The sequence below is a fragment of the Monodelphis domestica genome, chromosome 3, assembly GCF_027887165.1.
Source record: "Monodelphis domestica isolate mMonDom1 chromosome 3, mMonDom1.pri, whole genome shotgun sequence".
NCBI classification, from domain to species: domain Eukaryota; kingdom Metazoa; phylum Chordata; class Mammalia; order Didelphimorphia; family Didelphidae; genus Monodelphis; species Monodelphis domestica.
In genome coordinates this window covers 102,945,539-102,969,967 of record NC_077229.1, presented here as the reverse complement: position 1 = coordinate 102,969,967, position 24,429 = coordinate 102,945,539, and the positions used below count along the sequence as shown (strand labels likewise).

Sequence of the window (24,429 nt, the reverse complement as noted above, 5' to 3'; positions counted from 1 at the left end):
CCAGTAAAGAAGGCATACTCACAGATCAGCATCTAGTTATGACATAGGGAGGGAGGGGTTAGCTGGGCTTATGAGTCCCCAATTTATGGCTCCCTGTGGGCAGCCCTAGAAGCTTCCCTAGAACCCCTAGGGAAGGGGAGCCCTAGAACAAGGAGGATCTGGACTATATGTATATAGGATGGGAAGACACATTCATGTGGCATCTGGGGTGCTCCCTCTCATGAGGAGAAAGTCTACATCAGGTTCAATGTGCTGCATGGATCTACATCCACTCAAAAATTCATAGCTCTACTATCATCTTTGCAAAATTGTTTACTTCTGCTACTGACCTGGTGGAAGCAAAGTGAAGAAATGAATGACTAAATATATAATGTCAGTCTTCGAGGTTGGTACTGAAGTATTTGATGGTTCTACCTCAGTTACTCAACCTACAGAAAGATTCCAAGTATGAACCTCCCTGTACTGGGCCAGGGTACACACTGTCTTAGAGAGCAAGGGTTTATAAAAATAAAGACTTAGTAATATAAATATTATATTTATAAATAAAATATTAATATAAAATAATACAAAAATTGATTAAAAGGTATTAAATAAGGAAATCCCTAATCTAGATTTTATCTAGCTAAAGATTCCCTAAAATTCACTACATACAAGGATTAGCCTTCAGATCTTATAAGGTCTAATCCTAAATCCCTCCTTAACTGACTAATAAAAAACCCACTTATCTAACTGTCCTGACACAAGCCTTATCTCTTAAAAGGTATATAGCCTTGCCTCTGCACAGAGTGACCTGGTAAACCCAAAGATGTCAGGGTTTAACTACTGGCTTGGCAGTGAGATGAAACCTCAAAATGCCAGGCCACCAAAAGTCTGGGTCCTCTTTCTCCCTCTTCCTTGAAGCATTCTTACTCACAATTGGTGTTATCTATATAGTAAGGAACCAGGAAACCTTTGGAGGTAGTTGCGATCTCTTCCAGATGAGAGATGACCTAAGAACAATTCACAAAGACCTCAAATCCAGCTCAAGGACTTTTTTTTTTAAACCCTTAGCTTCTGTCTTAGAATCAATACTGTGTATTGGTTCTAAGGCAGGCCAGCTCAAGGACTTTGCTGTCACAAGGAGGTCTTTCCTAGAAATCTCTCCAAAATATTGCCAGTGGGAACAAAACCAGGTTAAAATCTCTTCAGCTCAGATGAGACCCTCAGAGCAAAAACCAAAAGCAGCCTGACCTGGTCAGTAACCAAATCCAACTGACTTTCAATTCCCTGAATGTTCTCAACTGCCAGCATGAGAATTTTACCTAGATTTCCCCCGTTCCAAACTCCTGGTCATACCTGTCACTTGTGCATGAGACCTACAGGTTTGCAAGATTGCTTTGCAAACTCATTTAGCAATACCTAATTATCTTATTCCTAATTCTACCACTACAAAAGGTATTTAATAAAATAGGAGACTAATAAAAATAAAAATAAAGTATTTCCCCATAAGCCTATAAATACATATATCATTTATTAGAGGAGTAAAAATATATGGAAAGGCTTATACATTTTTGACACTATCTTGAAGTGCTACCGATGATTTTTGTTGATGTCATTACACTGCCTCCACTGTGTTTCTGGCTGGGGTAGCAAGGTGTTGATCCCCAGTCATCTTGAATACTCACTGGTCTCCTAGTGCCATATCTTCACTGGTCTTCATGACTGCCAAGCTTCTCTCTGCAATTAGCTCCTTGGTTTTATCTCTTCAGGGCATCTATTGACAATCTCACTTGCTCTCCAATATGGGATAGCAACTAAAAAAGCCTCTCAAAGTTAGAGCAGATTGATGGGGGGATAATAGGTGGCTCCTTAGGTTGAGGCCCAGAGACATATTGTCCTTGGTTCAGAGCTGGCCTCAGACACTTCCTAGCTGCATGATGCTAGGCAAGTCACCTAACCCACACTGCTTAGCCTTTATTATTCTTCTGCCTTAGATTCAATACACAGTATTTATTCTAAGATGGAAGGTAATGCTTAAAAGGAAAAAAAAGAGCAGACTGATGAGAGTGGTGCCCAAAAAAAAAAAGACAGGGTGAATTAAGCATTGCTACTGAGCTCTATCAACACAAGTCTCTAAACAAAATTTTTTAAATGTCTAATCAAATTCTGAGTGGGACAACAACATAAAAAACGAGAGAAACTTGGTTTTCAAGTCCAGGACAGCTTAGGAGGACAACAAGGGAGGTCTGTGAATATCAGGGTGGGGTTGGTTGGAAGTGCAGTTAGATGCAGGACCTGGGGGCAGTGTTAGAAGAGTAGTGGTGGCACCAGGAGTACTCACCTGGCCAGACCCTGTTAACACAGAAGAGAAGATTAGGCACAATTGGCAGTTCTTTTGCCCTTCATTCAGTTTCAGGGTGAAGAGGAGTAATTAAGGTCTATGATTACAAGAGAGCAGAGGTCCTACCTGGGTAAGAACCAGAGGACAGACTAGGAGGACTGTGACCAGAACTCTCCCTTGATCACACCACCTTGAAAGCACTGAAAATCTATAGACTCTGAGATTCAGCTACAGATGCTCAGGCTAGCCATCATCCCCCCCATCCCAGAAGCGAGAAAAGCTCAACTTTAAAATAAAGTCCAAAGTTAAGAAATAGGCTTGAAAAAGGGAGCAAACAAACCCACTCAAAAAAGAACCTGACTGTAAAAATGTTCTGTGATGACAGAGAAACTCAAGGCACAAACTCAGAGGAGACAATGACTTGAAAAATGTCAACAAACAAACCTGCAAATAAAAATATACATTAGACCTAAGTCCAACAAGATTTTTTAGAAGAGCTAAAGAAAGAGATGAAAAAGGAGCAAAGAGATTATTTTTTTTTAAATCTAAGCATGTAGAAAAAATTGGGAAAAAAGTATAACAATGCAAGAAAATTATGAAAAGAGAATGAAAGAGAAAAGAGAGCCAGACCTGGAGGCAGGAGGTTCTAGATGCAAATCTATACTCAGATACTTTCTAGCTGTGTGACTGGGCAAGTCATTTAACTCCAATGACTTAGTCCTTACCCTTCTTTTGCCTTAGAACCAATACTTATTGTTTCTAAGATAAAAGGTAAGGGTTTTAAACAAAGTAAACAACAACAACAAAAATAATTACAAAATCTGTTAAAGAAGAAAAACTGTAGAAGAAAAGAACTTCTTAAAAATTATAATTGGCCAAGTGGAAGAAAAACTCCATAAGATTAAAAGAAATAATAAAAACAAAATCAAGACTGAAAAATAGAAGAAGAAAGTGAAATATCTTATTGGAAAAATGGCTGACCTGGAAAATAGATTGAGGAGAGATCATTTAAGAATTATTAGATTACCTGAGATCCATGACAGTAAGAGAGCCAGGACATTATATTTCAAGAAATTATAAAGATATTTTATTTTATGAATTACATGTAATAACAACTTTCCACATAAAATTTCTAAAGTTATATGATGTGATTTATCTCCTTCCCTCCTCTCCTATCTCTCCCACCTCCCAGAGTTAGCAAACATTTGATCTGGTTTACATGTGTATAGAAATTATAAAGGAAAATATCCAAATATTGTAGAAACAGAAGGCAAAGTAGAGATCGAAAGAATCCATCAATTACCTCATGAAAGAAGTTCCAAAAGGAAAATTCCCTGGAATATGATATCCAAATTACAGAGTTACCAGGTCAACAGGGAAAATACTGCAAGTAGTCAGAAAGAAAGAATATCATGGAGCTAAAATCAAGATCACATAAGACTTAACAGCTACAACTTACCATATAGGAATGAAGGATTTGGATTAGAAAGGTAAAGGAGCTAGAATTATAACCAAAAATAAACTAGCCAGCAAAATTGAATGTAATCCTATAGTGGAGTAATTGACTATTTAATGAAAGAGGACTTTGAAGTATTCTTGATGAACAAAACTAGATATGAGTAGAAATTATGACATTCAAACACAAGACTCCAGAGAAATTTTTTAAAAAGGTAAAAATGAAAGAGAAATCATAAGGGACTCAATAAAGTTAAATTGTTTGCTTTGCTATTTAGGAAGATGATACATGTAACTTCTAAGAACTTTATCATCATTAGGGTAGTTAAAAGGAGTAAACATAGAGGGTATGAGTGTGAGTATTCTGCTGATATGACCTCAGAAAAAGAATGGAATGTGAGAAAGACTTCCTGACTTCAAGTCAGGATCAAGTAGTGATCTCTGCACTGCCATCCTCTCTTCAGTAATGGAATACTATTGTGCTCAAAGGAATAATAAACTGGAGGAATTCCATGTGAACTGGAATGACCTCCAGGAATTGATGCAGAGTGAAAGGAGCAGAACCAGGAGAACATTGTTCACAGAAGCTGATACACTGTGGTACAATCGAATGTAATGGACTTCTCATCTAGCAGCAGTGCAATGATCCAGTACTATTCAGAGGGACATATGAGAAAGAATACTATATGCAGAGGAAAATCTGTGGGAAAAGAAACACAGAAAAAAAAACAACTACTTGATCACATTGTTTGATGGGGATATGACTGGAAAAGTAGACTCTAAACGATCACTCTAGTGCAAATATTAATTATATGGAAGTGGGTCTTGATTAATGACACCTGTTAAACCCAGTGGAATTGTGCATCAGATACTGGAAGGGGTGGGGGGGGGAGGGCAGGGAAAGAACATGAATCTTGTAACCATGGGAAAATATTCTAAATCATATAATTAAATAAAATTTTTAAAAAATTAAAAAAATAAATAAACATGGTATGATGAAAGGGAGGATTAAAGAAAGTAGGACACCCTAATCTAAGGGATCTAGCTAATTTCCCTGCTACATCCCCTACAAAGGGATTTCTTCTGGTCTTCCATGCTCCTTAAAATCCCTACACTGACTGTCTAAAATTCCCCGGCTATCTGACTACCTGATGCTACTAATCCTCCCAGACAAAATTAGGTAAGATTTATAGTCTTTCAGAGTAGTTTGGGTTGACCCTTTATCTCAGGGATCAACCCTCTTCAGGTTAGTCCCAAGTTGGCTTCAGGCCTTTCCCCACAGACAATTTACTGGCTTGCAAGCAGAGATCTTCACAGCACTTGGGAACACTCTCTCAGGACACTGGAACATGAGTGGATCACAAAGTAGGCTGGATTTATCCAACTGGACAACAGGAGAGGTAGCTTTGACTTCAAAGGGATAGCAAACCAAACCTCTCCTCAGTGGGAGGAAGTAACCAGCTTCAGGCTGTTTCCCCAACAGGAAGTCCAAAAGCTTCTTGGCTGCTCTCTGTGTCCACTTTTATATATTCTTCACATTCCAGAACAAGGTCTCCAGTTCCATAGCATGCAGTAATATCCAGCACACTGATCTCACTGATCTCTGTGCAATATCCTTTCTCTTACCTGTTTGCACCCATTTCTCTCCTTTCCTCATTACATCTCCAACTTTTATTATTTTCCTTTTTGATCATATTAGTCACTGTGATAGGTGTGAGGTGGTACCTCAGAGTTGTTTACACTTGTATTTCTCTAATCAGAAGTAATTGGAGTGTTTCCTCATATGATTGTAGGTAGTTTTAATTTATTCTTCTGAGAAATGCCTGTTCATATCCTTTGACCATTTATCAATTGGGGAATGCTTTGTATTCTTATAAATAGGACTAAATTCTCTCTATATTGGAGAAATTAGACCTTTGCCAGAGACATTTGCTATAAAATTTTCTCCCATTTATTGTTTCCCTTCTAATCTTGGTTACATTGAATTTGTTTTTATAGAAACTTTTTGATTTGTATAATCAAAATTATCTGTTTCATTTATTATAATGTTCTCTATATCTTGTTTGGTCATAAATTCTTCTATTATCCATAAGACTGTAAACTTTTTTTATGTAAACATAAGACAAGTAAACTTTTCTATGTTCCTCTAATTTGTTTATGGTGTGTCTCTTTATTTCTAGTGACTATGATTTCAAGTAACCATTTTGATTTTATCTTGGTATATGATGTAAGATATTGGTCTATGCCTAATTTCTACCATATTGCTTTCCAGTTTTCCCAGAAGTTTTTCCATAAATTAGTGAATTCTCCCAATACATTAGATTTTTGCATTTATTGAACACTAAATTGCTTTGGTCACTAATTTCCCTGTGTTAATTTCCTAACCTATTCCAGATCAATTCTATTTCTTAGCCAGTACCAGACTGTTTTAGTGATTATAGTTTTATACTGTAGTTTGAGATCTAGTACAGCTAGGCAACATTCCTTCATTTTTTTTGTTAACTCCTTTAATAATTTTAACCTTTTCTTCCAATTGATTTATTATTATTATTTTTTGTAGTTCTAGAAAATAATTTTTGGGTAGATTGGTGTGTGACTAGAAAAATAAATTAATTTTGGTAAGATTATCATTTTTATTATATTGGTGTGGGGTATTCATAAGCAATGACTATTTTCCCAATAGTTTAGGTCTGATGTTATTTGTGTGAAGTGTTTTGTAATTATGTTCACATAGTAGCTGAGATTGTTTTGGTAAGTATACTCTAGGGTGTTTTATATTGGCTACAGTTATTTTAAATGGAAGTTCCTTTTTATCTCTTGCTGTTGAACTCTGTTGGTGGAGTAGTAAATGGAATTGCTAATCATTTATATGAATTTATTTTGTATCTTGTAGCTTTGCTAAAATTGTTCATTGTTTCAAGGAAAGAAAAAATATAGATGACCTTTTCTTATAAAAAGAAATTGACTATGCCATTAATGAGAAATTTAGGGGTGGGGGTGGGGGTGGGAAAGGATTACAAGTACATTCTGCCAATCATTTAAGGAACAATGTTCCTTAAATATGTTATAAAGTATCTGAGAATATAAGCAAAGACTGAGTAATACCTAATTCCAAAGTAAACATGATTTTTAATGGAAATAAACTCTAAGTCCTTCAATATTATACTAGAAATGATAGCTATAGCAATGTCAAGAAAAACAAATTGAGCATATGCAATGAGGAAATAAAACTATTACTTTTTGTACATGCTATGATGGCACACTTTAGAGAACCGTAGAGAGTCAACTAGTTGAAACAATGAACAATTTTGGGTAAAGTTATATAATATAAAATAACCCAACAACACAAAGCCAACAAAACAGAGCTAGAAAGAGAAATTAAATTTAAAATAACTATAGCCTATGCTTGAAGAGTTATAAAAGTGTCCAATTTTTTGAAACCAGCAGTACTATTACAAGGTCTGTATTCCAAAGAAATTAAAAAATAAAAAGGAAAAGGACCTTTTGTTCAAAATTGTTTATAGCAGTGCATCTTGTAGTGACAAAAAAAATGGAAACTGAGGGGATATCCATCAATTGGGAGGTGGCTTAACAGGTAGAAGAAAAATTGGAAAAAGAAAGGATGGTGATATAAGAAAATCATGAAAGAAGACCAAGTAGCTTGGTAAAGGAGGCACAAAAAATATTGAAGAAATGACTGTCTTAACAAAAAGAATATGTGAATTCATAAAAGAGACACAAAACTACAATAAAGAAAAGAACTTCTTGAAAAGCATAAATGGCCTAATGGGAAAAGATATACACAACTGAAAAATATGCACTTAAGAGAAGTTCTTAAAAGAAGGAATTGGTAATATTCAAAAAGAGGTACAAAAATTCACTGAAGAAAACAACTCTTTAAAAAGTGGAATTGGTCAAATGGAAAAATAGGTACAAGAGCTTACTCAAGAATACCAAGAATACCACTTAAAAATTAGATCTTTGCAAGTGGAAACTAATGACTCATGAGATGTCAAGAAACAATAAAACAAAGTCCAAAGAATGAAAAATAGAAGAAAATGTGAATTATCTCATGGGCAAAACAACTGACCTGAGACAAAAGTCCTGGAGAGATAATCTAAGAATTATTTAACCATGATCAAAAAAAGAGTTTAGACATCATCTCTCAAGAAATTATTGAGGAACACTGCCCTGATATTCTAGAACCAGAGGGCAAAATAGAATCCACTAATCACCTTCTGAAAGAATTCCAAAAAGGATAACTCCCAGGAATATTATAGTCAAATTCTACAACTCCCAAGTCAAGGAGAAAATATTGTAAGCAGTCAAAAGGAAAGAAATAAACTATTCTGGAGCCCTGTTGGGATAACACAAAATCTAGCAGCTTCCACATTAAAATTTTGGAGGATCTAGAATATGATATTCTAAAGGACAAAGAATCTTGGATTAAACCAAACATCACTTGTGCAGAAAAACTGAGCATAATTCTTCGGGGGACGGGGGGAAATGGGTATTCAATAAATAGAAGATTTTCCAACATTCCTGATGAAAAAACTAGAGCTGAATGGAAAATTTTACTCACAAACACAAGATTCAAATAGAAGCATAAGGAGGTAAACATCAAAGAGAAATCAAAAGTCATTCAATAATGTCTAATTAAAAGGCTAAATGATTTACAAGAGAAGATGATTTTTGTAACTCCTAAGAACTTTGTCACATTAGGGTAGTTAGGTGTCTACCTAGACAGGGGGCAAGAGGTTTGAGTTGAATATGATGGAATGATATTAAAAGAAAATAAAATTAAGACATGAGAAAAAGGAATGCATTGGGGGAAGGGAGAGGAAAAAATAGGATGGGGCAAATTATCATGCATAAAATTGGTGTGAAAGACCTTTAACCATGGAGGAGAAGATGGGAGAGGTGGGAAGAGAGCATGTGAGCCTTACTGTCCTCAGTACTGGCTCAATGAGGGCAGAACATACACCATCCATTGGGTGTAGAAATCTATCTTACCTTACAAGAAACCAGGAGAGGAAAGGAATAAAAGAAGAAGAATGGGGCTGATAGAAAAGAGGGCAAACTGAAGGAAGTGGGGATCAGAAACTAAACAGAGAGAAATGGTATGGAAAGTAATGCACAGTAAGAATGATGGGGAAATTTTTTTTACATGTCTCTCTAATAAATGCCTCATTTTTCAAATACATGGGGAAATGGATCAAATACATAAAAATATGTCATTTCCCAATTGATAAATGGTCAAGGGATATAAAAGACAATTCTCAAAGTAATTAAAGCTCTTGACAGTTACGAAAAAAATGTTCTAAATCATTATTCATTAGAGAAATGCAAATTAAAGTAATTCCAAGGTACCATTTATCACTTATCAGAATGGCTATTATGAAAGAAAAGGAATATGACAAAATTTAGAGGGAATGTGGGGAAATTGAGACACTAATGCACTGTTGGTGAAATCATGAACTGATTCTATGATTCTGAAAAGCAATTTGGACCTATGCTCAAAGGGCTATAAATCAGTACATACCCTTTGACTCAACAATATCATTACGAGGTTTGTATCCTAAATAGATAAAGAATCGCTCTTTTTGTGGAGGTAAAGAAATGGAAAGCGAGGGGACAACCATCAACTGGGGAATGACTAAGTCATAGTATATAACAGTAATGGAATACTATTGTGCAGTAAGAAATGACAATCAGAAGGACTTCCAAAAACCTGTAAAGATTTACACAAACTGAAGCAGAGTGAAATAAACCGAACCAGAAGAACTTTGTACACTGTAAAAAAAATGCAGTACAATGAATAAATAATTTAGCTATTCTCAGCAGAAAGAATTGATGAAGTCTGAATCGAGATCAAAGAAACATTTTTAACTTTCTATCTTGTTTCTTCTTTTGAGTTTCCTTCCACGAAAGGATTGATAAGAGAAAATGTTTTACATGATCAAACATGGGATCAATAGATATCTCACTGACAGAATCGATATGAGATTGCTTACTACCTCAACTGGAGAGTGAGGTTTGGGGTGAGGAAAGAGGGAGGGGTGGGAATTTGAGACAATATTCTTTGAAAAATGTTGATAACTCTTTTTACATGTAATTTGGTGGGGCAGGGATTGAATTAAAATTAGGCGGGGAAACTCTGGAAATGGAGATAAAGAGTGTAATGTCAGGAAATTACAGATTCCCAAAGAAGTACTGAGGCATGAATGAAAAACTCTTCCAGTATTTAAAAGACTTTCATGTGGAAAAAGAGATTATGAGACTTTTTTTTTTTACTGGCGTCTACTTCACAGAACTAGGAATAATGGATCAATATTACAGATGGACAGGTTTCAGGCTTCACATAAGGAAAAATTTCCTATTAACTAGAGCTATCTTAAAATGAAATAGAGATCTGAGCAATTGGAAAAACATTAACTGCTCATGGGTAGGATGAGCTAACATAATAAAAATGACCATCCTACCCAAACTTATCTATCTATTTAGTGCCATACCCAATGAATTTCCAAAAAAAATTTTTTACTGAATTAGAAAAAACCATAACAAAGTTCATTTGGAAGAACAAAAGATCAAGGATATCCAGGGAAATCATGAAAAAAAATACAAAGGAAGGTGGCCTTGCAGTCCCCAATCTCAAACTATACTATAAAGCAGTGGTCATCAAAACAATTTGGTACTGGCTAAGAGACAGAAAGGAGGATCAGTGGAATAGACTTGGGGTAAGTTATCTCAGCAAGACAGTCTATGACAAGCCCAAAGGTCCCAGCTTTTTGGACAAAAATCCACTATTCGATAAAAACTGCTGGGAAAATTGGAAGACAGTGTGGGAGAGATTAGGTTTGGATCAACACCTCACACCCTACACCAAGATAAACTCAGAATGGGTGAATGACTTGAACATAAAGAAGGAAACAATAAGTAAATTATATGAACACAGAATAGTATACATGTCAGACCTTTGGGAAGGGAAAGATTTTAAAACCAAGCAAGACAAAAAAAAGCCACAAAATGTAAAATAAATAATTCTGACTATATCAAATTAAAGAGGTTTTGTACAAACAAAACCAATGTAACCAAAATCAGAAGGGAAATAACAAACTGGGAAACAATCTTCATAAGAAAAACCTCTGACAAAGGTCTAATTACTCAAATTTATAAAGAGCTGACTCAATTGTGCAAAAAATCAAGCCATTCTTCAATTGATAAATGGCCAAGGGACATGAATAGGCAATTCTCAGTCAAAGAAAGCAAAACCATTAATAAGAACATAAAAAAGTGTTCTAAATCTCTTATAATCAGAGAGATGCAAATCAAAACAACTCTGAGGTATCACCTCACACCTAGCAGATTAACTAACATGACAGCAAAGGAAAGTAATGAATGCTGGAGGGGATGTAGCACAGTTGGGACATTAATGCATTGCTGGTGGACTTGTAAAATAATCCAACCATTCTGGAGGGCAATTTGGAACTATGCCCAAAGAGTTCTAAAAGACTGTCTACCCTTTGGCCGAGCCATAGCTCTGCTGGAGTTGTACCCCAAAGAGATAATAAGGAAAAAGACTTGTATAAGAATATTCATAGCTGTGCTCTTTGTGGTGGCCAAAAATTGGAAAATGAGGGGATGCCCATAAATTGGAGAATGGCTGAACAAATTGTGGTATCTGTTGGTGATGGAATACTATTGTGCTAAAAGGAATAATAAAGTGGAGGAATTCCATGGAGTCTGGAACAACCTCCAGGAAGTGATACAAAACGAAAGGAGCAGAACCAGGAGAACATTGTACACTGAGACTGATACACTGTGGTACAATCCAGTGTAATGGACTTCTCCATTAGTGTCAATGCAATGTCCCTGAACAATTTGGAGGGATCTATGAGAAAAAACACTATCCACAAGCAGAAGAAAACCTGTGGAAATAAAAACACCAAAGAAAAGCAAATGCTTGACTACAGGGGTCGAGGGGATATGATTGGGGATGTAGACTCCAAATGAACATCCTAGTGCAAATACCAGTAACAAGGAAATGGGTCCGGAACAAGGACACATATAATACCCAATGGAATTGCGCGTCAGCTATGGGAGGGGTGTCGGGGGAGGTGGGGAGGAAAAGAAAATGATTTCTGTATCCAAGGAATAATGTTTGAAATTGACCAAATAAAAATAATGTTAAAAAAAATGAAATAGACTACTTCTTGTACAGAGGTGACTCCATCTTCCACAAGACCTTTCAGTAAAGCCTGGATGACCACTTACCAGGCATGTTTTAGAGAGAATTTTTGTTCAGGTAACAGTTGGATTAGGTGGCTAGTGACAGTCTCTTCCAGTTCTGATGTTCTGTGTCATCCTGTGAATAAGGTGAAAGATTGTTCTAACTTCCACCAGAAGACAAGGTCTGATGATTCTAGAAGTCTCAGACAATCCAGGATTCAACTTGCCCTTCTAGAACCCATGTCTTTCATTCAAATTAACCCTCAGGGTAACTGCTTTTCCAGCTGCTTTATCTATCCCACACCTGTGATCATGGAATTCTTCTCTCGGGTATGTCCAAAGGCATTCTGGATCAGAGAAGCTAGCTCCTTCTTCCCTCTCTAACCCAGTCCTTACTCAGGGACCCTATTCTCTCTTTCATCTCATCTATCCCATCGTCTCATGCTTTCCTTGTGAACCCATCTTCTCTATAAGTGTCTGTCCTGCCTGTGAGGCCCATTCTCCCTGCTATTATTACCCTGTCGTCCTCATTTGATCCTGCTCTCTAGTCCTTCTCCTTATCTTCACTCTGTGAACCTGCCTTTTTTCTGTTCCCTCCATCCTTTCCTTCATGTCTTCATCCTGATGTTTTCTACATTCTCTCCTCTCCTGCCCTTTTCCAGTTCTTTCCCAATATCCCCCACCTCTTCTGATGACCTGATGACCTAATGTCTTCTCCTCATGCCCTTCCTTTCTCTTTCAGGGCCCCAAGCCAATCCATATCCCTGGCACTGGCACTGGGGGCACTGGTTTTGAGTTATGGGAAATTGGCTACTTCAGCACTGAGCGCAGTCTTGCCAAGAAGCTCAAGCAAAATCCTTTCTATCCCTTCTTTCAGCAGCAGCCTAATGGTGAAGTAGGGAGCTGGGAACATCAGGGAGAGAGGGAGGTGAGGGGGAAACAGGTCACTGGCAGCTGATATGGGAACACACTGGAACATGGGGAACAGAGGGGACACAGGGAAAGGCAAAAACCAGACAAGAGAAGACAAGAGGTATCAGTAAAGTGGACAGGTGAAAGGACAGAAGACAACTCTGATCTAACACTCTACCTGCTGTTCCAACAGTTTATGTGCTAGACTATTACCAGGACACCTTGTGGAAGGGGACTCTGCTTTTTTTAGTCTGCGTTCTACTCTTGAGCCTTGGGATTTTCACTAAGGTAGGAATCCCCATCTATCTCCTTATATATTTTCCATATCCTCTTTTGACTCTTCTTTCTTATTGCTCCCACATTCTCACCTACCTCCTCCTTTCTCACCTATGCCCTCCTCATCTATTCCCTGTGAAGCCCTCAGGCTGGGTATCTCTTGTCCCTCATTCTGGATCCATGACCAGGCTTTCTCCCTTTCAATCCTACATTTTCTCTACTGATATACTTTATGCTGAATCAGACCAGGCATGATATTTTTCTCTGTGATCCTTTGTGTCACCCATGATTTTGATTCTTCCTAGACTGTGATATTCCATGATTCACCACCTTGGAGAATCACCAGAAGACACTGGGTGTTAAGAAGATCACAATCATTACAGCTAGCCCTTTATATGATGCCTTAAGGGCTTGCAAAGCACTTTACTAACACTACCTCATTAGATCTTCACCACTACCCTGGGAGGTAGGTGCTACTATAATTTCCCATTTACAGAGGAGGAAACTGAGGCAGAAAGAAGATAAGGCACATGTCCAGGGTCATACAGATAGTAAGTATCTGAGGCTCAATTTGAACTCAGGTGTTCCTGACTCCAGGTTTGGTGCTTTTCCCACTGTGACACCTTAGATGAGTTTTTGTATCAAAGATCAACTTGGGACCATTGTTCAACTACCCAAATGCAGCCCAGCTTACTCTCTTCTTACATTTTGATTCTGGGTCCACATCCTTATTCATCTACCCTGCCTGTTCAAGATTTGTGTACTGATAGATGAGCCCTGTGGGTTTCCCTTCCAATTACATGTCATACTAGGCAATAAGCATTCTTCATCCACCTGGTTTTTCTTTTGTGGATTGTTTGGCCAATAGTGTGGTCACGTTATACTTGGAGAGACTCTGAAGTATTTTGTGACTTGACACAATATCATCCACAAATAGGAACATCTGGAAAACTAATCTGACCTTATGTGGGGGAAAACCTGGTTGAAGGAGAACTTTTCAAGCTGTGCTTTGTTCCCAGAATGAAACATTTTCTAAAGAGCTACAAACACTACATAGAACAGACATCAGTTTTTGACTGAAGCACCTGTAAGAGGCCCCTAGCCAAGGGCCCAGGTTATGTCTAAAGATTGATGTAAGGAGTTTTCTCATACTTGTAAATCTAAGCAACCCATACATCTTATCTGAAATGTGGCTCCATACTAATAAAGTAGTTATTGTTTCCATGTTCTTTTGATTGTTTACATCTACCTGGAAGGATTTGGTGGGACATTTCAGCCCACATCAAAATCACAATCATAGAGGAATCAAAATTTTGGGTGTCCCAAAAGTCAAAGAAGAGATATCCAATAGACATAATTAGACCATACCATATGATTTTCTTACAAGAAGTGGCATGAAGATATCAGTTTAGATAATGCAGGGTTGGAAATGGAGGTCCGGTTAGTCACCTAGCCAGAAGAGAAGATAATAGATGAATAGAATGTTGGTTCCTATGAAATAGTAAAAGACCTAAAAAGAAACCTCCAGCACATTTCCAGATTCTTTGTGGGCAAACCAATGAGAAGAAATTGATAAGTATGGCACAGACTAAGAAAACGTGGATGGGAAGCAATCTGAACTGCTAAAGCCAAAGCTATGCTGAAGCCTTGAATTATCTCCCTTCTATCTTCCCTATATGCCCTTTTATATCCTACTTCCTCATGTCCATCCACCTTCTACCCTCTTCCATCCCTTTTCTGGATTTTTGATGATGTCTCTATAATTAACCTTGGGACTACAGGTGGGCAGTCAGCAGACATGGGGTTTCCCCGCCTACGGAATAGGTATTGGTCTGTGGCTCATATTGTCATCAATACCAAAGCGCCGCCTGATCTTGAACCATACTCGTGGGATGTACCACTTCTCCATCCAAGGACGCACTGTGTGTCAAGGACCCATGCACCGTGTCTACATTCGCCTTGCTGTGAAATCTGATGGTATTCAACATGGCTGGGGAGCAAAGAGTCTGACTGGGAGGTGGGAATGGAGTCAGGCTACCTGGGGACAGAGACCAGAGGAACAGTAAGTTGGGGTCTAGGATGGGACAGGGCTAATGAGCCAGGCACTGGGACAAAGATACTGGAAATTAGGATGGGAAATTGGAAACAGACAAGAACCTAGAGAGTCAGAGGAATAAAGGCAAGGGCTTCAAGTCATGGAACTATATATATAGAGAGAAAGAGGGAGCTAGAACCCAATAGCTAAAAAATGAGTTCAGGAAACTGGGCTGGAAAAGGGAGCTAAGGGCAGAGTTAAGAAGCTGGTAAAAGAAAAAGGAGCTCAGGTCAGGTCCAGAAAGTGGGACGTCATGTGTTGAAGTTAGGAATGAAACCAGGGAGTTAAAAACAGATGGGATTGTGGGGAAGGGATCAGTGGAACTAAGGTATTGATAATAGGGTCTGTGGCACTGTGATAAGGAAAGGGAACTGAGAACATGTCCAAGGAACTGGGCAAGGGGTGAGAGATCAGAAGGTTCTTGGGCCAAGGCCAGGGAGATGAAGAAGGAAACAGGGATGTGGAAAATGAAGACAGAGTCAAAAAACTTAGAACAGGATTGTGAAGTAAGAGCAGATACAAAAACAGGGAATCAAGGATTGAAATTGAGAGCGTGGAGATAGGGCTTGGGATGGACTAAGAACTAAGAGTAGGGAACAGGTCTCAGGTCCCCTGTTACTTCATCTTCTTTAAAAAACAAACACACTTTACCTTCTGTCTTATAATGATTACTATTTCGATTCAAAGGCAGAAGAGTGGAGAGGGCTAGACAATTGGGGTTCAGTGATTTGCCCAGGGTCAGGAAGTGTCTGAAGCCACACTGGAACCCAAGACCTTCCAACTCCAGGCCTGGCTCTCTAGCCACTATGCTGCAGAGCTGCCTCTCCCCTTTTACTTCTAAGGTGGGGGAAATGGGAGGAGGGGGAGTCCCTGGCTGCCAGCTAGGGTAGCACTGAGATGCCTTCTCCCTCTGTAGCCTATGGCAGGTACTTCTTCCAACTGGTCTTCTGTGGCTACAAACTGGAGCCACTGGTGCTGGTTAAGCTGTCAGAACATTATGAGGTAAGGACTTGACCACCCTCTCCTGATCCCTGGGCTTTCTCCCGACTTCTCCCCTCCCCTGCCCTGCTGACCATCTTCACTTCTCTCTGTGATGATGTCCTCTCCCTCCTCCTAACCTGCTTACACCCTGGTTGCCCCCATGACTCTCTGGCCCCTCACATCACTAGCCATTTGCATTGCATCCAATAACCCACAGTGCATAGAAGAGATTTTTACAATGAGGATCCTTTGTGGTCAAATCAGGCCAAACCAGATGCACAAGTGTGCATTCATTAAGTGCCTATTATTATATGGCAGGAACCGTGCTAGTTCCTAGAGACACAAAATCAAGGCCTGAATGGCTCCCTACTCAAATCGAGCTTATCCTCCACTGGGAGAGATGAGAGTCCATGAAAATACACTCGACATCGATATAAAGTGAACAACTTCACACATATACGACACTTAAGGAGAAGTTAACTTGGTGGTGAGGGGGTACAAGCAATTTGGAGTCAGGAACGACCTCATTCAGGAAATGTCGCCTCAAAGGAAGAGAAGGACTTTCCTACAAAGTGGAGATAAATCGAGAGATCATTCCAGGCATGCAATATGACCAATGCAAAGGGCTGGAGATGGAGACAGAGTGTTGCCTCAGTTTCCTCATCTATAAAGTGGAGATATTAATAGCTCTCACCTCCCAGAATTGTCGTGAAAATATTTATCAAGTTCTTTCCAAATCTTAAAGTGATACACATATTTTAGGGCATTATTATTATTAATATGATTTTTTAAATGTTTACTATTGTTATTTTTATTATAAGTGTGTGAAGAAGAGGGAGAAAAAGTTGGCTAGATCACAGAACTCAGGAAGTAACGTCCAATAAGGCTGCAAAAATTGGTTCAGGCCAGGTTGAACAGAGGCAGAGTGATCAGTTAAAAGTCAGAATAATTTAGGTCAGAGACAGAAAAAGAAACAAAAAGTGAGGGACAGAGAAAGGGGAAGAAGCAGCAGAAAAGAAAGATAGAGAAAGAACGAGAAGGTGAAATAGAGGGCAACAAGGAGAGAGAAAGTAAGAGGGTGAAATGGTCAGAGCTTCAGGGTCACACACAGCCATGGTGTGCTCATGACAAACAGTGACTTTCTCTAGCACACAGCAGTCGTTCACGTATGTGCATATACACAGAAAGCTACATCCAGCCTCATATTTGCTGAGTTCTTGGATAGAGGATGCTGCCTAGGGTCCTGGAGTGGGGACCCTAGTTCCTATGAGGACTGGGGGACTGTGAGCCTTGTGGAAGAACAGGAGCCACCAGGGCCAGTGGATCTGGCCTCCCCTAGGGCCCTCTAGCACGTGGCTCCACTATTTTCTAGTCTATGAGCCCATATCAGTCAGTGGAGGAGAGAGCCAAGGGTCCACATTCTTTAGAGGGGAAAGCTTCCAACTCCTGACTCCTTGGCTCACATTCTTTCTCTCCTAGCCCAAGGAAGCCTAAAAGTTCTTGAAAACAAAACCACACTCCCACACTATACCTATTTTAAATATGAGAGGATAGGTGCAGAGAGGGAAAGGAAGGGCCTTTCCCAAGATTCCTCAGTGAATCAAGGCCAAGGGCTCATGTCCCTGAAGATTGGGCTCTAAGAGACCAAGTTCTAGATCTTTCTGGGCCCCTGTTCCCCACAGGAAAGTCCTGTCCCCCTCCCCTTATGTCCTCCTCTTTGCCTCTCCAGCAATTGGAATTCCTGGGTCGCCATATGGCTCGCAAACTGAACTTGAACTACTTTGACTGTTCATCTTTGTCCTACCGCCATGTTATCCGCCACTGGCCACTGGGATCTCTATACAGCCCTGGAATTACCAAACGCAACTTGGCTGGCTATAAACCTCGGGTTAGCCAGTATCAAGATGATGACGAGGCTTGAGAACAGCCAACATGGATTGTGGTGAAAGAGTGGCCCCACAGTTCCCATCCCCCTTCCTCAACATCCCACCCAAATGTCTTAGGTCTTTTACTTCCCTGTCTATTTTCCCACCTGTAGCCCTTACTACCCCTGGGTAATGAGGGTTTGAGGCCTATCCCTGCTCATCCCCCCCCTCAATAAAACTGGTTCCTCCCACCTCCATAATGTTCTAAGTGGTCTTTGTCATTTAACAACACATTTATATGATGTCCTATTCTTTTTACAAGGAGACATACTTAAGATAAAATTGAAGGGGTAGGGAAACATTAACTATCAAGTGATTCAAAAAATAATTGAAATCATGCTATCAGATAAAGTCAGTATAAACATTCACAAAATATAAAAAGATAAAGAAGGAACGTCTTAATACATCCAAAGAAATAATAGCTAATAAACTAATATCAATATTAAATTTTATTTTCCAAATGCTTTGGCATCTAAATTCATAAAGGAAAAGTTAACTGAGCTATAAGACAATTATTTTTTTAGTTTAATTAATTGAGAATATTTTTCTATGATTACATGAATCATGTTCTTTCCCTCTCCTCCTCCCAACCCCCTCCCATAGCCAACAAGCAACTCCACTGAGTTTGATCATTGATCATTGATCATTGATCAAGACCCATTTCCATATTATTTATATTTGCACCAGAGTGATTGTTTAGAGAAGAAGACATAATTATTTCAGGAAATATATTTTTATTTAATTTTTTCCATAGTACCTGTTGACACAATTTTAAATAATCATTTTCTGACATTTTGCAATCTAGCTCTCTTCTCCTCTCCTAGAAAACAGGTAATATGATATTGTGAAAACTAAATTAATCTCACATAATTAAAATTATTAAATTAAAGAGATTTATTAGTAATCATTAGAAATAAAGGAATAAAAGGGATACAAAATAAAAACCACATGCCCATGGCTAATCACCACCATCCTTGCCAGGAAGCCAAAGGAGCCAGAGCAGGCATGCCCACTGAATTTATCCCCTGTCTACAGGAAGTACATAATGATAGGAAGTCAGTGGGCTCCCAGGAAATGTAGTTCTTTTTTAGATTTTCAATTATACATTACTCCCCCCCACCCCCTGCCAAGAACTGATGGAAGACTGGTCTCTCCAATGGATCTTGTAAACATAACCAACTTTTAAATTACAATAAATTGGGGATAAAAGGGAAAAAGAACAAAACCAATGATTGCTAGGCGCATCGACAAAAAGCCAATTGGGGGGCAGTCCCCTTTGGCATAAGAGTATACATACAAAACAAATGCATTCAACCCCACACAGTTCAAATCACCACATCCCAAAGTTCACTCTGGATTTTCTGGTGCAGTGTGTGGTCTGTGCAGACATCTTCATGGTGCCTTCTCCAAACAGTTCACTTTCTGGATTCAGAGAGGTAACATGTTTCTTATCCTAAAATTACTCTCAAAAAGAACTTAAACTTTGCATTTTAGAATAATAATACATTCCCTCCTGAAGAGGATGTTGAAAAACACAGGGAACACTTATGAATACATGGCTGAGTTATGAGGTATATGAATCAAATAGTAAGAGAAATCAAAAACATTTTAAAAAAGCAAATAAAAGAGAAAAAAACCTTCTGGAGGAAATATAGACTATCAAAGTCTTATGTGTAAAAGTTCTAAGTAAAGGAAAATAAACCTATAACAGGTCCTTGAATCAGGGCCCAATGAAAGTGATTTAAGCAATTATGCATTTACCCAATCAGTAGCCAGGAGTACAGTTTGCCTCACTATGAAAGACAGAAAAGGGAGTAGATTTTAGGGGAGCCAGGTAAGAGCCAAATTTAAGATACTTGGTAGAATGTGGGACAAGGAAGACCTGCCTTTGACATATGTCAAAATAGTCACAATCCCAAACCCCAAACAAGTTCAAGTCCTCTTGTCTTGGCTCAAAATTATATCAATCCCACTGGGATCAGTCTCTTTGACTTTGTGCTCTATAGGCATTATGCAAGTAGCTTTGTGCTTCTTTGGTACTGTGCAATGGCTCTTTTTGCATTCCCTTCTCTTTGAATCAGACAGAATTATTAAGCTAAGTCCCATAGTTTTTAAACAATCAATGGCATCATTTTAATAGTCTAAAGATTTTTGGGTATGCATTGATATTAGGGCAAATGTATTTTAAACTTATATTACTGCTAAATCAAAAAAAAATTAAAGAAAATCTTCTCAATACTGGTGACATGTGCTTCAATTACAAAAGGAGAGATAAAATAAAACTGAAATACGATATTGCACATGCAAGGAAAAACAATAATAAAAAAGTTTTTAAAATAAAAAATATATAGCTTACAATCAGTGACACTCTGTGTTAGTTAATAAGAGGTAGAATACAAAGGTTTCTCACCCAAAAAATGAGATCCATTTCCTCCTTCAAACTTGGCCATGATCCTCTGTGTGAGTGCAAATGATTTTTTACAAAGTAACAGTTTTTATAAATAAAAGTAGTACAATAGGTAATGTACATTCAAGAAATATCAAAATCCGCAAAGTTATAATAGCCCATTTAATGACAATAGCCAACAAATCCATTATCATATTTTACATGAGTTGCTATGTGACATTAAAAAAAAAACCTTAGAAGCTAATGGATACTTGTCACAAGTTTTTTCAGGTTTAGCAATCTTTCCACTTTGGCTGAGATATCTCTTTTTTAAAGCTATTACTGCTGTCATTACAAAAATGTGGCAGAGGAGTCTAGAAAAGATACAAACCTCTGTACTGTTAATGTTGTGTCTAAAAAACATCACCAAGAATCTAGATTATTCTGGTGGAAGGTAGAGTAAGCTAAAGAGTTACAAATGGGAGATGTTCCCTTTTGGGGGCCATCCAGGGGTATCACACCCTAGGAACAACTTCCCAGCTCCTCTGGTATAAGACTGCTATGTCTCATCTATTTGGAAGTGGGGATTATAATAGTGCTATTGCACTTCACTTCAACTACTAAATGGACCCTTTACCTCTTGTTACAAATAACTCAGAGGCAGGCAAAATGATCAATCAGAGTTATTGGAGGAAAAAAATCTAAAAAATCATGTCTGAAGACCTCTTAAAATCAATTTGAGGTATTTAGCTCATTAAATTCTCTAAAGGTTGTTAACTAGGTTGATGGAGTCCTTTTGTCATTTATGTGACAATTTATAAGGGCAAAATGGAAGAAAAGACTGTTTATGAGCTTTTTCAATATTTTGTTCAGTATAGTTATAGGGGAAAGGTAACAGAATATATCTAATAGCCAAAACACAGTAGATTAAAATGATTCAATGTAACAGAACAGTATTGAAGACATTAATATATGCACTTAAAACAACAAAATTAAATCTTAAAGCAGATCATCAGTAAAATACAATAAGATACAGAGACATTTATAAAACAATGGAGTCTGAAAAAGCTTAAAAATGTTCACCTCCAGTCTCTTTAAAGTTCCTTTCTCTATACGTTCAGATTCCTTTTGTCACACAGCTGAGATCTCCCATAGTAAGGGAGAATTCCTCGATGAGCATAGTGTGGCAGAATCGCAAATTGGATGAATCTTAGAGACTGGGCAGACCCAAATGGCAAAGGGTTGTAGGGAGATGAATTTCTCCACTGAATCTCAGACAAGATAATTAAAAGGACCAGTGCACCCAGGAATGGTAGGAAGAAAAAAATATCTTAAAACTGGGAGCTGTTTGAAATAGGTAATGTACTGCTCTTTCATAGAGTGTGCTATGCTTACAATTTTACTTCCTGTTTGGAAGAGTAAACTTCCTTCCCCTTCCCCCATAGACTAAAACACTAGGAAACATCTTGCTTCCCCTGCCATGTGAACAGGGAATTTGGAGACTAATTGTTGCTTAAGGAAAACACATCCTGGTTTTTACCAGCTGCCTGGAGCGCAGCTCCAAGGACTCCCAGTTTGTGAGTTCCAAAGACACAGTAGCAGCTACCAGCAACTCAGCAGGATCAGCAACAGCAGCCAGGGCCGGGGCCAGAGCAGGAGCAAGCAGTATCAGGAACAGAAGGCTAAACAACCCAGGAGACTGGATCAGCAGCAGTAACACCAGAAGCAGCAGCAACGAACACTGACTTGGGCAGATGGGCAAGAGAAGTGGCTTATCGCTTCTCCACCAAGTCCCTCAAACAAAAACAGCCAAGCTGGTAGGGCAGGAGACAGGCAAAAAGTAGAGATGGCAGAAGTAAGGCTCTGAAGAGAGTTCTGAGTTCTCTCAGAGTTTGGGTTTTTTTTTGGGGGGGGGGCATGAAAAGCCATAGCAGTAGAAATGTGGTTTAAAAATATTTATCTAGCCTATCTTAAAAAATTAAGAATTCTTTTCTCCAACTTCTGGTCACCAAATTGTAAAAATTAAAATTAGTCTATGATAAAAATATTATATTTTAAGAGATTTTTAAATGATGATTAGAAATAAAGAAATAAAAGGAATACAAAATAAAAACCACATACCCATGGCTAATCAGCCTGTTCAAAACCCCCTTGCTTACCACAACCATCCTTGCTAGGAAGCCAAAGAGGCCAGAGCAGGCATGCCCACTGAATTTATCCCCTGTCTACAGGAAGTATGCAATGACAGGAAGTCAGTGGGCTCCCCGGAAATGTAGTGGGCTTTTTCTTAAGGTAACAGATTTTCAATTATACAATATAGGTAGTATGTGTGTTATCATAAAATACATATTTCTATGTCTATCATATTGTGAAACAAGACATATCACACTAGAGAAAAATTCATGGAATTAATAAATTAAAGAATAATATGTTTTAGTCTAAATTTAGAAGGTATCAGTTCCTTCTATGGTGATGAATAGCCTTTTTCATCACAAGTCCCTTTGAAATGGGATAATAGTTTAGTCAATCACAATTGATCATTGTATTTGATTGCTGTTATTATTTACAATGTTTTCCTGGTTCTGTTCACTTCACTTTTGTTAACACTTCTCATAAGTCTTTCCAAGTTTTTTTTGTCACCCATAAAAACATGGCAAACAAATGCAGAAAAGCAGAAATAATAAATGCAACCTTTTCAGATCATAATGCAATAAAAATAATAATGAAAGGATGTCATCATTGTCATTTTCTTCAATGAAATTATTACTAGAAAGTATAGGAATAGAATAAAAATAACAAACAGTATTTATCTAAAACCATCAGCAAAGAATTGGGATAAAGTAGATGCATTCCCAATAAGATCAGGAGTGAAACAAGGACACCCATTATCATCTCTATTATTTAACATTGTACTAGAAACACTAGCAGTAGCAATTAGAGAAGAAAAAGAAATTGAAGGTATTAAAATTGGCAATGAGTAATCTCTTTGCAGATGATATGATTTTTTATTATTTATTTTCATTATATTTTTATATTATATTTATAAATATATAATATATATTATATGTATATATAATATATGTTGTATATATTTACATTCTATATTCATAATATTATCATTAGTATGACTTGAAGAATCCTAGAGAATCAACTAAAAAGCTAATGGAAATAATCAACTTTAGCAAAGTGACAGGATACAAAATAAACCCACATAAGTCATCAGCTTTTCTACATATCTCCAACACATCTCAGCAGCAAGAATTAGAAAGAGAAATTCCATTTAAAATCACCCTAGACAATATAAAATACTTGGGAATCTATCTGCTAAGACAAACACAGGAAGTATATGAACACAACTACAAAACACTTTTCACACAATTAAAACTAGATCTAAATAATTGTAAAAACATTAACTGTTCATGGGTAGGACCAGCTAACATAATAAAAATGACCATACTACCCAAACTAATTTACTTATTTAGTGCCATACCCATCGAACTACCAAAAAGCTTTTTTACTGAATTAGAAAAAAAACATAGCAAAATTCATTTGGAAGAACAAAAGATCAAGGATATCCAGGGAAATAATGAAAAAAAAATGCAAAGGAAGATGGCCTTTCAGTACCAGATCTCAAACTATACTATAAAGCAGTTGTAGCAGTCCACCCTTAGCTGTGGGCAAAGGAAACAGTTAGTATGTACAGAATGGCTTAGAAGAGAGCATGCTCAGTCTTGTGCATGGCTAGGAAAGCCTCTGACTCTTGATCCCAGCTTCCCCCAGATGAGGCGGGAAAACAGGTTTCTTTGTGCTCACCTGGCTAAGATAAACCACACCTATACCTTGTCATTAA

General features: G+C 37.9%; 1 protein-coding gene across 1 annotated transcript; it reads left to right on the top strand.

Annotated features, from left to right (window-relative positions):
• The first annotated feature begins 12,189 nt into the window (after positions 1 to 12,189).
• LOC103101878 (cation channel sperm-associated auxiliary subunit TMEM249-like) lies at positions 12,190 to 18,393 on the top strand. The gene is made up of 6 exons (XM_007488767.3): positions 12,190 to 12,334; positions 12,747 to 12,894; positions 13,110 to 13,204; positions 14,974 to 15,169; positions 16,204 to 16,289; positions 17,998 to 18,393. The coding sequence occupies exons 1-6, from the start codon at positions 12,245 to 12,247 to the stop codon at positions 18,187 to 18,189; spliced, it is 807 nt and encodes a 268-aa protein (XP_007488829.2). The 5' UTR covers positions 12,190 to 12,244; the 3' UTR covers positions 18,190 to 18,393.
• The last annotated feature ends 6,036 nt before the right edge of the window (positions 18,394 to 24,429 follow it).

Coding starts and splice junctions, on each gene's coding strand:
- LOC103101878 (XM_007488767.3), top strand. CDS start 12,245: ATGTCTTTCATTCAAATTAACCCTCAGGGTAACTGCTTTTCCAGCTGC. Junction 12,335..12,746: donor TCATGGAATTCTTCTCTCGG/GTATGTCCAAAG, acceptor TTTCTCTTTCAG/GGCCCCAAGCCAATCCATAT. Junction 12,895..13,109: donor CTTTCAGCAGCAGCCTAATG/GTGAAGTAGGGA, acceptor CTGTTCCAACAG/TTTATGTGCTAGACTATTAC.